Below are 12,580 nucleotides of genomic sequence, written 5' to 3'. Positions count from 1 at the left end.
GCCCCTTGTGAGTGAATTTTGTTTGTTCTGATATGTACATGAGAGGCATTTTCTTAAATTGTTAACATTATTTTACAACTAGTAAATTAGTTGGGTCCATTATTCCTTGATTTAATTTTTTATTTTATTTGGCACTGCCCATATTTGAAAATTATACCCAGAGCATCATTTCTCCTATGTAATTGTCATATTTGCAGTATGGGCCAATTGTGTCTCTTTCTGAAATTCATACTGTGTTCATTGTTCTTCAGACTCTAAATTTAACTGAATTCTGAAAACCTAAGACAAAATTTGTAATCGTCTTTGTTGTTATAGCTTGGTGAGCTTTTAAAGGATTGGAGGCGCCTTAATGTTGCCATCACAAGAGCCAAACACAAGCTGGTGTTGCTGGGCTGTGTGCCGTCGCTGAGCCGCTATCCTCCTGTGGAGAAGCTGCTCCGTTATCTAAAGTCAGAGAACAAGATATCCTTTTTTTGCGTCTGGTTGCTCACGAGAGAGCCTTCACTTTAAATGATATGATTTTCTTGACATGGGCATGATGTAATATTTCAGTTTATAAATTCCCCACCTTGCCACAACCTGTTTTACCAGTGAAGAAAACAAAGCTAATGGGTTCAAGTGACTTGCTCCGGATGACACAGTAATACATCTTTTCACTTCCAGTCCTCCTGATTCCAAGGGTGACTAGCCATTATGTCCTGGTGCTTCTCATGACAGCTCCTGTTTGTCCTGTGCTCAAAGATTTAAGAAGATGCCTTCCTCGTAGAGACTCCATGATGTACTTAGGAAAAGTGGTTTTCCCACTTAGCAGGTGAGGGCACTGAGGTTCAGGGAGACGGAAGGGGCTGATTTGTCCATGGTCCCCCAGACAGTATGAGAGCCCAGACCCAACAGCCCCACTCCCTCCCAGGCCAGGTTGCTTTTCACTGCCCTGCACTGCTTCCTGAGCATCAGGCTTCTCATTTATGAGCTTATCAGATCCTAACGACTACTGTGAGAATATGGTGCAAGGATTATTGTCTTTGTTATATTGGTGAGAAACTTAAGGCTTGGGGGTTGTCATTTACCCAGGGTTGCTGAGCCACAAAGCAAGGCGTCACCTCTCTGAGCTCCTGGGCATTGCACCTATCCTGTTCTGTGGTTAGTGGATTGAGAGAAGTGGATAAATAAAAGAAAGGGGAAGAACGAATACTAAAGGTGGAGGGCAGGAATGATTAATAATAATAGCTAACCTGGAGTACTTACTATGTGCCAGAGCCTGTGCTAAGCACTTTACAAACATGACCTCATTTGATCCTCACAGCAGCCCTGGGAGGTAGGTGCTGTTAACCCCACTTTACAGATGAAGAGATTGAGGCAAACAGAAACTTAAGTGACTCTCAGTTTCTTACAGCTAGTAAATGTCTGGGACTGGGTTTGAACTCGGGACTTTCTGACTGCAGGCCCAATGCATGGCACCACCTAGCTGCCCCTAAGTCATGGTTGATAAGGTGAGAGATGGGGAGAAAGGGATATAATTTCTTACCTAGCCAGGTTGTTCCTCCCCTCCTTTCCTATTCATGCTACAAACCACAGCCTTGTTCACTCTGGGGCCTGGCATTCTGTCAACCAGAGGATGATGCAGGCTAAGTGATGGTTTTTATGGCAGGAGATGACCTTTTTAAAAGAAGAATAAAGCTCTTTGGCAAAGCCATACCTTTTTATAACATAGGTCATAAAAATCCTTACAGTTGTTTTAGCAGTATTATAAATGGACTTGTACCATAAAAAGTTAAAGTATAACGTCCTTATGTGTCCAGTCACACGCTGTCTTTGGGGACATATTGTATGGATTGTATTTTCCTTAACAGCTTTACGTTTTTGATCTTCCTTTGGGAGCACATGAAAGTATTTGTCAATATAATGCGCAGTGACTTCGAAGGTGAAAACACCATTTCATCTGCTTTTTCAAGACTTGAGTACCTCTTTTACACTCTGCATTCTAATATTTAAATAGCCAGGTGCCTATGGTTAATAATTTTATGTGGATTTTCTAAATTGGATGAAATGTTAGCCTTTCTACATCTCCCTAAGAATCCAAACTAAATAATACGCTAAATGAGATTTGGCTCAAATGATATTAAATGCCTCTCCAGGATCTTCTTTCTAATTTTGTTCTCAACTTATAAAAGATTTAACTTGGTACAGAATTCTTGTTGTGAGCCCTAGAACTATGAAGTATGAAGACTTTGTAGTTTAAGTGAATTTTTTAAAAATATGGCATTAGAAAAGGAGGCTTGATTACCACCACCCCTTTGCTTTGAAAATAGAGGCACTTCTGGAAAGTTAAGAATTTTAGGACCTGCATTAGCCTTGTGGATTTAATGCCTGGTTATCTATGAGAAAAAAATTGGATTTTTAAAAAGACCATCTAAGGAATTAGGTTTATTCATAATTGATATTCCTGTGGCAGTAAGACCATGTTTTTGGTTCTTTTCATAAGTCTCTAATACTAATCCTTTTGATAAAGGACAGCAGTCTTTCCAGGGTGCTAATTTAATTTAATTTTAATTTACTTTATATATTTTTTGGGGGGGGGTTGGTATCACAGTGCCAATCCCAGACATTTTGCTCTTGTTTTAAGTTTGAACATGTTAAGACACATTCCTGAATTTAAAGTTGTTTTAATGAATTTTAACAGGGAACAGAATATCAGATTTACCCTTAGTTTTAAAGTTAAACTTATTGTTTGGACAAGTAGAAAAGGTGTCTACATGTTTTATTCTGTTCATGTTTACATATTTCTAGCCTTATTTAGGTAAATGTGGTACCGTGCCCTTTGTGTAAAAATGTGGTGAAAATCCGAGCTGTTTCGTGTTTTGTTATTTGTTTGATCCATGTGGTTTACCTTACATTTGAACGTCTTTCAGTGCACGTTTACTTGTACGGCATTTTTAACAGGTGCCTCTACCTCAGGTTTTGTCAGAATGTGCCAAATAAATTCTAGTTTTCCACCTCTGGCCTTAGTGCTGCCTTTCCCATTCCAGAAGAAGGGAGGGGAGGGGGGAGGGAGGAGGGGAAGGAGAGAGGCCGTCGCTCGCTCCCGGGGCCGGGCTGCCCGCCCTCTTCTCCGCCCACGAGCCTATCCCAGGCTGGCCCTTAGCCGCCGGCCTCCCTCCAGGCAGGGGCTGGGGCTGCAATACCCTCCCCCCTCCCCGCAGGTCTGACGTAGCACTGAGCTGGGCGGGAGGCGGGGGACCCAGGGAGCGGGGGGAGGGGCCAAGCCGGGAGCTTGAGACGCCAATCACGCCCCAGGCTCAATCGGAGCTCAACCTGCGCTCCCTCGCCCCGCCTCTTTAGCCCCTCTGGGCGTGGCTCCGCCCGCATCGTGTCTGGGTTCTGTTGCCCAGTCTCCTCGTCTAGACTCAGTCTGTTTTTTTCCGTCTGCGTCTTCGTTTGCCCTGCCCCCTTGCGTCGTGCTGGGCACGGCGGGATGCGTCTCCTCACCCCCACCCCCGGCGTCGCTCCGCCTCCCTGGCGCTTGGCACCTCCCCCGGCGCTCTCACTCCTGTCACCTCCAGTGTCAGCCGGCCGCCGCCTCGCACTTCCCCCACGCCGCGTCTGCCTCCTAGCTCCGTGGCCCGGCCCGGGCTCGCTGCGCTCCTCCGGCCGCACGGGGGCGCTGTGGCCCGCGCGCGTCACGCCCGCCCGGGGACGCTGTGGCGGCGGCGGCCGTGGTTGTGGGCCTGGAAGCGAGACCAGCGGTTCCCAGAGCCCGAAGCAGAGCTGCCGCCGCCGCCGCCGCCGCTGCCGCCATGGGTAAGGAGGGGCCGGGGCCTTGGGGTACGACAGAAAAGGGGAAGCCGAGCCCCCAGGCCAGGTCGTCATGGCAACGCAGGGGCCGCCACCACACCCCCCCCACCCACACACAAACCCCAGCCGCCCCGGGGGGGGAGAGGGGGAGCGGGGCCTGGGTCAGCCAGGGCCGCGGGGCCGGGCGGGGTGAGATGACAGCTCCGTAGGGTCCTGGTTCTGGAACTGCAAGAGACTTTGATGACCCGCCCACTCCTTGGACAGAAGAGGAAACTGAGGCCCGGAGAGGGCCCGGGAGCCCTGGCTGGACCCTCCCCAGGCCGGGGGCGGCAGGGGGGGCCCCGGGCCGGGGCACGGACGGTCCCGCCCAGCTTCCAGAGGTCCGGCAGGCTCGCCAGCCCGAAGCGCCCACCGTGTGCCGGGCACTGGGCTGAGGGCTGGGCCGTGTAGACAAAGGGACTGCCCCGGACCCCTGGGGGCTGTCACGGGGCGGAGGAGGCAGCAAGTGCACGGTGCATGCCCGCACATACGTGTCATGGCATGTCCATGTGCATGCCTGCGTGTGTGTAAGCATGATGCTTCAAACGCGGGGGGGGGGTGCCGAGGAAAACCTACCCAGGGCGGTAGGTAGAGTCGGGTCTTCGAGGAAAGATTGGTTCGATTCTTGGCTGCCCTTGTGTGGCCCGTAGTGAAGTTATTTAACTTCTGGTGGGCGTCTGTTACCTATCTCTAAAGTGAGGGATTAGACCGGATGTTCTCTGGGGTCCCTCCATTAAGCACCTACTGTGTGTGCCAGAAACTGTACTGTGCACTTGAGAAAACAGACAAAAGCCAGTTCCCAGCTCTTTTGTGGGAGTTTGGAGAGATTGACAATGAATATTAATATATACATACGTGCACACACACATACAATATATCCGGGATAATTTAAGGAGAAGGCACTAGAAGCTGGGGAAAGAAATGCTTCATGCAGAAGGAACAGTAATAAGAAGGCTAGTATGGCTGGGCTATAGTATAAAAGAAAGGAAGTGGCATACAATATTGAAAAGGTAGATTGGTATCAGATTGAGTAAGGTATAAATGCATAGCAGAGGAATTTATACTTGATCTTAGAGGTAATAGCAAACTGGAATTTATTGGGGGTTGGGGGGGTGACATGATCAGGGTTACCTTTAGGAAAATCCCCATAGGAGCTGTGCAGAGGTTGGATTGGAGGAAGGAGAGAACTAGAATAAAGAGTCTGCCCAGGATGTGAAAACAGTCCAGATGAGTAGCAGCAAGGCCCTAAGTGAGGTGACGGCTATGTGAGTGAAGCAGAGGGGATAAATTGGAAAGATGTAGTAGAAACAACAGTATTTAGCAACTGAGTGGCTATGTGGGGTGAGTCAGAGCAAGGAGTTGCCTAGGATGACATTGAAGCTGAAAACTTCTGTGACTGGAAGGAAGGTGGTACCCCCAACAGAAAGAGAGAATGTCAGAAGCAGGGAAGGTTTGTGGGAGGAAGGTAGTAAGTTCTTTGGATGTGTTGTGTTTAAGATGTCTGATAGGTACCTAGGCCCTCTCACAGAACTCTTCAGCTCTTTCCGTAACGTCACAAAAGTGCAACCTGTCCAGTGGCAGATCTGAGGTCAAAAACTCATAGTGGAATGCCAGCGTGTCAGCCAGGAAGTACTTTGCAGAGATCATCTGTTAGAACAAGCCCTTCGTTTGAGAGAGGAACAGCACCTTGGAGTATATGCATTCTCTGATCCTGTCTTGGATAGGATCATAGCTCCAGCTGTGATTTGAAATGCTTCTCCATTTCCTCATCTTAGAATCAAGAGGTATATGAGGTCTCTGCCAACTTTAAATCCCAGAATACAAAAAAAAAAAGAAAAGAAATCTTTCACTGTTGGTTAAGTGATTGAACAAAAACTACTCCTTTGTCCTGGTTGCCTTACCCCATGTTAGTGGTGTGATGGACACTAAAGTAGTCACGTTCTGGGTTTTGCAACCTATAATTATCTTAAATGCCTAGTCATTTACTGCAAAAACATTTCCAAGATTGTAGCCATTAATCATTGATCTGGGGATTCCTTTTTCTGGTGCTGGTCTTAATCTACCCATACCATCTTCTGTGGTTCTTGCCTTTGTCCTCCAATAAATTCTCCATACAGGATCCAACCAGCTTACGCCAGAGGTGTTTTAAAAACATTCTTTGGGTACCATTGGAGCATGTAGACAGTCTATTTGTTATCATGCCCAACCCACTTCCTTTTCTCAAACATACATTTTTTGGATGCTATCTTTTATTACCACTTCCTCTGTGCAAATCATTGTTGGGAATATGCTACAGTGTACTTTTGTTCTCCAGGAAATTTTGAGAAATTGCATGAGTTATTATTATAAGCAATTTAAAAATGTTATGGGTAAATATCTTTTTTTTTCCTTTTACCAGTTTGATAGCCAATCTCATTTCTAGCTATCAGTGCCCAAAGTTAGTGCAGGTTTGGAAGCGTTCTTCTAAGCAAGAAAGATAACATAAATGACTGTACTGAATAGTGGGTGTTTTTGAACCCTGGACTCTGTTTATTGGAATGCTAGGCTGAAAACTGGGCAACCCAAGAATTCCTACCAATTCTACAAATTAAATTACTTTTGACAAAATCATTCACTTTTCTTTCTGTTTTTTTTTTCTGTTTACTTTGCAATATATATTGCCAGTCTTTATGTAATAGTTGTGAAAATTGACACAAAGTCTAGGCAAGGACTTGCAAGTTTTTAAGAAGAAGATCTTAAATATTGTTGAAAGTTAAATATAGTTGAAAAGAAATCAGTCAACCAGTGTCAGGTGTCTGGGATGTGTCATACACCATGCTGAGCAGAAGGATACAAGACAAAAATCCGGCCCTCAAGTCTCTTACAGTGAAGCACGTTGAAGACAATGTGAATATCTGCGGATATATACGCACTAAATACATTGTGATTTGGGGGGGAAAGCACTAGCACCTGTGGGGAACAGGAAAGGCTTCATCTAGTAGGTGGCCTGAGCCAAACCTGGAAGGAAAGGAGTCACAGGGCACAGTTATTGCAAAGGTATGGCAACAGTTAATCATTTATGAAGAACAGTCCTTTATTTCCTCTCGGCTTCAGTTAAAGCAAAGACCTGGGTTCAGGAATTTCAGGAAATTGGTACTTGGGAATCTGATACAGACAAGAGCTTCCTATGCCGCAAAGCAAGCAAGCAAACAAAAGCATATCTACACATAACACTGTATGGCAACATTAACAGACGGAAGTTTGTCCCCATTGGGGAAGGCCTGTGTATTAGGGAGGAAATACACTCAAAGTCAGAGTTTAGGAGGTGAATTTATCTGCCCTAAGAATGAGCTTGGTTGAGAACAGGTCATCCATGTCAGATTTAGGAGGGAGCACTCCTTATCAGACCCAGATGCAGTAGGAAACTTCTAGGGGGCACTTCTTGATCGATACCAGTCTTACTCAAGCCTGGTATTTAAAATTTTAAGTTAGCTTTCTAAGGCAGCAGAAGCCCCCTGCAAGCAGATCAAGAGTTTCATCCAATCAAAAGCTGGTGGTGTTATCCACCTAGCACTTAACATGGGTCAGAACAGTGGAAAAGTACAAACTGTCTTTGCCTGTATGCTTTTATGGACATTAGGACCACTTAGCCTGCATGGCTCCCTATTGGAGTCCTATCAACGTGACTATAACTTCAGAAATAAAAGTTTTATAGTGATCACAAACAGCAGGCAATTTGACTGGATCTTTGAAAGGGAGTAACGCGTAAGAAGAATGGAAAGCTAGGTCGAGGACAGGCTATGAAAAGGCTTTAAATGCTAACACGGAAGTGTTTATAGTTGATCATAGGGGTAATAAGGAACCGCTGGCGTTATCTGAATAGAAGGGTGACGTGGTTCAGCCTGTGCTTTAGGAAAATCATTTTGGCAGCAGTGTGGAAAATGGTTTGATGTGGGGAGAGAGTTGGGGCAAAGAGACCAATCACTAAGCTATTATAACAGTTCAGGCAAGGTGCAGTGAGGGTCTGAACCACTGTGGATAGAAATAACAAGATTTGGCAACTGAGTGTTTATCTAGAGTGAGTTAGAAGATAGTGGTATTTTCAGTAGTAATAGGGAATTTCAGAAGAGGGACAGATTGAGAGAGAAAGGAGAATTCACTTTCAAATATATTGAGTTTGGGACACCTACAGGACATCTAATTTGAAATACCCTGTATTCAGTGAGAAAGTTTAGAAGAAGAAATGAAAGGGACTCAGGACAGCCTTAATTTATGGCCACAGTTAGGGGGCACGATACAAATGATCATTTAGCAAAGGAGACTGAAAAGAGTGCTCTTAGGTAGGAAAAGCAAGAGAGCATTGTCATGAAAACCCAGAGGAGAGGATCTAGGAGAGACTGGTGAACAGCGTCAGATGCTGCAGAGAGATGGAGAAGGACGAGGACTGAGAAAAGACTAGGGTTATAGGTAACTGGAGAGAGAGCAGTTTCAGTTGATGCTGATATCGGAATCCAAATTGGGAAGGAGCGAGAAGAGAGATAGTGGAGGTATTTTGTGCAGGCAGCTTTCTCCAGAAGTTTGGCTAAGAAAGGGACGAGTGAAAGACAAGAATGAAAAATATTATAAATTAAATTTTATTTAAATCTACTTTTCCTCTTAAAAATTAAACATGGCATGAACTATATAGACTGAATAGAAGCTATAAGATGAAAAACCATCTTTTTATAAACCTTTTGTAGGCTGCAAAAATAAAGTATCATAAAATGCAGTGCTTATGTACATAGTTTTTTTTGGGGGGAGGCAGTTGGGGTTAAGTGACACAGCTAGGAAGTGTCAAGTGTTTAGGCTGAGGCCGGATTTGATCTCAGGTCCTCCTGACTTCCGGGCTGGTGCTCTATCTACTGCGCCACCTAGCTGCCCCTTATGTACATACTTTCAGGTAATTGTACTCTCCCTCCCTCCGCTCCACCCCACCTTAAGGAAAAGGAGGCAGCTAGATGGTTCAGTGGATGGAGCCCTGGGCTTGAAGTCAGGAAGATCTGAGTTCAGATTGGACCTCAGACACTTACTGGCTGTGTGACCCTAGACAAGTCACTTAACCTCTGTTTGCCAAATGTACCCATGAACATCGGTGTGCTTTGGTCCACAGATTCATGAAGAATAGGACACAACTGAACAAATGAGCAACAAATTAAGGAAAAAGGCTGTTTGGACTGCATATTTAATAGATTCAGTAGCATTAAGAGATGCTGTGGTAAATGAGTTATTGGAAATCATGAAGGAAGGAGAAGTTAAAATTATGGGCTTTCATAGCTGCTAAAATGTTGCACAATGTAATGAAAGTATTGGCTTGAATTCTGGTCCTTTTATTAACCATCATTAATGACTTGGGGCAAGTCATTTCAATTCTCTGGACCTTAGTTTCCTCCCCTGTAAAATCAGGTGGGCCGATTAGATGATTTTAAAAACCCTTCGTAGCTCAGACTCACATGGTTTTTTAAAACTGGCTCCTTAATTTGTCTGTACGTTCTAATTTTGTCACAGGTACAGATGATCAGCTTTTGTCCTTAGAATCCTGCTCTCTTAAGTTGCTTGAAGAGTAGTGAGTATTTACATAAAGGACTTGAATATATCTGGGAGTCGGGGTTCTGAGTCTAGAGCTATCAGCAATTAAGCCTATAACTTATAACCTTAGAGAATTTTTAAAAAATTTTTATTTTTTCAATTAACAAATGTTTCTTTTCTCTCCCTCCTATTCTTCCCCTTTCCCTGTTGGAAAAAAAAAATAAGGAAAACATAACCCTTGAAACAAATATGCAGAGTCGAGCAAAACATTTCCACACTGACTATATCCAAAAATAATGCCTTGGTCTGCACTTCTCTGGTTCATTCTCTGTCCTCTAGAATTGCATTTGATCAGTCACTGCATGGATTGATCAGAGTTCTGGAGTCTTTTAAAGTTATTTATATCAGACAGTGGCCTGGAGCCCTGAGAGGTTCAGAATCTCCCAGCTGTTGTGTATCAGCTAGAACCTGAACCCTAGACCCCAGTCTTCCTGCCTGGAAGACCTACCTCTGCTACCTCTCTAGTATTTCTTATAACTACCAATTCAAAAATTATTCTTTTACTTCATTCTCTCCTAAAGGTAGTAACTAAAGAATAAAACTTGTTTTTTTTCCCCCATGCAATTTGCCACTCTAGAGCACCTTGTATAATGGCTAGAGAACTGGCCTCCGAGCCAGGAAGGGCAGGGTTAGAGACCACTGTTGATACAGGTGGGCCATGTGACTTGGAGCAAGGCGCCCAGCCATGCAGGGCCCGAGGCAGCTCCCCAAGTCTTTAAACTGACACGAAGGGACCAGCTTCCATTGGAGGAAGACGTGGCCACTCTGAAGCTCCCTAAACAGTGAAGGCCCAGGTCCTGTCGCTGTGGCTAGCCCCTCCCTCGTCCAGTGGATCAGTCAGTGTGCTTCTTCCCTCTGCCAGTACAGATCTCAGTCTGTTGTGCTTGCCCATGTCCAGCGGTGCTACTTTCATTTCCCTTTGTTAGTCATAACAGATGAAATCAACATTTTTACTCACAGTTGGTGAATGGACATAGGTGTATTTTCATAGCCTCGTATACATATAAGCTGGCTGTGATGAGAGTAGTACCGGCTGGGTCTAAGTTGGGAGTGGCCATTTTGACCTTTTTTCCAGATGTTCCTGAGTCAGTCTGAGTGAAATGTGATGGGTATTCCCCACAGGTAACCCTCTGCAGATAAAATCAAGGTTTCCCACTGAAGACAATGAAATTTTTTTCAGTGTGATATTTTGTTATTATTCATTAAAATGCATTCTTGGTTTCCCTTTTGTTTTTAGCTGTAAAGGACCCCACAGCTGTGGAGAGAGCCAACTTGCTGAACATGGCTAAACTGAGTATCAAAGGGCTGATAGAGTCGGCTCTGAGCTTTGGCCGCACCTTGGACTCCGACTACCCTCCTTTGCAGCAGTTCTTTGTAGTCATGGAGCATTGCCTGAAGCACGGACTGAAAGGTGAACAGACACGTCTTACTAACCTGGGTTTTCCCCAGACAGCAGTGTGAATTTTATTCACAAAAAAAGTAATTTTGTGAATTATTTATATAAGTCTCAGAAAAGGTTCAAAATTAAATCATCCTCAGTTATACATTTGATGTCTTGACTTAGTTGGAAATAATGTGGGAAAAGAAATTAAAATCCAGCAGAACTATCAGCTCATTGACTGTTGCTTTTTGTTATCATTTGTCATCTCTTCAAGTTGATAACACTCCACCCATTCTTATTTGGAATGTTTATTCTTCATTTTATTTATTCCTCTTAATTTCTTCCAAACCCCTGAGTAATTAATTTGGATTGTTGGCAGAAATATTAAAAAGATGTGCTTTCAAAAGGTATATTTTTCTGACCTCCCCACCAGTAATTAGTCAGAGAAAATTACCTCTTACGCAAAGAATTCATACCTGGCAGTCTTATAAGGACTTTTTTGGAATTGTGATTTTTATTTTCTTTTTAAACTAGAGTTTTGCTGAAATCATAGTAGTAATTAATATTATTCTTTGAGACCAAAATAAATTTCTTTTGTTTAATTACAGAATAGTGAATTTTCAATTAGGCCTGGCTTTAGGAACTCATTATGACTTTAAAAGTATCTTATTAACTTGTTAGGAAAGAAGACTTTTTGGTTATAATCTGTAGAGTGGGCATCATAGGATAAATACCAGATGTGGAGTCAGAGACTTGATTTTGAACCTTGGCTCTGCTGCTTACTACCTGTGTAGTCTTGGGCCTCAGTTTCCTCTGCTGTAAAAAGAGGCTTGGACTAGATCATTTCTAAGATTTTTTCTAGTTCTAAGTGTATAATCTTATAGACTTTAAGGCTAGAACAAAATCTTTATTTTCTATAAAATGCAAGTTTTGTTTGTCACTGTCATTATTGTTGAAATTTTTTGGTTATGTTTCAGAAAAATATATAATAGAGATGCCTTTTGTTTAAAGCAGCTTGTTGGTATACTGGAAAAAGTACCTACATGGAGTCAGGAAGACTTGAGTTTAAATCCAGCCAAAGACAAATGCTAATTGTGTGACTCTGGGCAAGTTATTTAACCCCTGGCCGTCTCAGTTTCCTCAGTTGTAAAATGGTGATAATATTCACATTTATTCCATAGTATTCTTGTGAAGATCAAATTAGTATTATGTGAAGCACTTTGCAGACCTTAATTAAAGCGTTATGTAAATGTTAGCCATTATTATTCTGTAGTCATTTCCTTATGTGTGTGTCCACTGCTCCCATTGAACTCTACCTCGTAACAAATTAAAACAGCCAACATGACTGTCTGATAGCACATGGAATATTCTGCCCATGGTTGGGAAACCTGTGGCCTTGAGGCTGCAGGCTCCACACGGTGCTCTACCCCACAGTCTCCTACCTCGCTAGTGAGAGGTGTTGAGTAATAGCTGAGATGCTGAAGGCACTTAAAGGTTTACAAAGTGTTTTACATACATTTTCTCATTTGATCTCATTCTTTATTGATTTTGTCATCATGCTAATAGATGACAGCTTTACAACCATGCTTTCCTGACTTGCACTTGCTATTTTAATGTTTAAAAAACTCTTGTAACTCATATAAATATAGTATAAATTCATGTTGTCATCGTGGGCCATATTGAGCAAGTACCTAAGTATGCTCTTTGTCAGGATGGAGATGACCTGATGTTATTAGCAGATGTGGAGAACTCCTTTCTGGACTG

General features: G+C 43.5%; 2 protein-coding genes across 6 annotated transcripts in view; both read left to right on the top strand.

Annotated features, from left to right (window-relative positions):
* DNA2 (DNA replication helicase/nuclease 2) overlaps positions 1 to 2,993 on the top strand; it is a 45,345-nt gene extending 42,352 nt beyond the window's left edge. Inside the window, 2 exon segments of the mRNA XM_020975187.2 lie at positions 316 to 462; positions 1,857 to 2,993. Of these exon segments, the coding sequence (XP_020830846.1) occupies positions 316 to 462; positions 1,857 to 1,913 (204 nt within the window). The 3' untranslated portion in view covers positions 1,914 to 2,993.
* Positions 2,994 to 3,590: 597 nt separating this feature from the next.
* RUFY2 (RUN and FYVE domain containing 2) overlaps positions 3,591 to 12,580 on the top strand; it is a 62,251-nt gene continuing 53,261 nt past the window's right edge. For 4 of the 5 annotated variants that reach the window (XR_013485155.1, XM_078150746.1, XM_078150745.1 and 1 more), the window contains exons 1-2: positions 3,595 to 3,798; positions 10,673 to 10,846. Coding sequence is in view for 4 of the 5 variants with exons in the window: in XM_078150746.1 (XP_078006872.1) it covers positions 3,795 to 3,798; positions 10,673 to 10,846 (178 nt within the window). In the remaining variant the exon portion in view is untranslated. Of the gene's footprint in view, positions 3,799 to 10,672; positions 10,847 to 12,580 lie in introns of all 5 variants that reach the window. The other variant, XM_078150748.1, reaches the window with a different exon arrangement.

This window comes from Phascolarctos cinereus, unplaced genomic scaffold (assembly GCF_003287225.1).
Source record: "Phascolarctos cinereus isolate Bilbo 61053 unplaced genomic scaffold, phaCin_HiC Scaffold_3;HRSCAF=262, whole genome shotgun sequence".
Classification (NCBI taxonomy): domain Eukaryota; kingdom Metazoa; phylum Chordata; class Mammalia; order Diprotodontia; family Phascolarctidae; genus Phascolarctos; species Phascolarctos cinereus.
The sequence above is the reverse complement of the archived record's forward strand: the minus strand, read 5'-3'. Positions and strand labels throughout refer to the sequence as shown.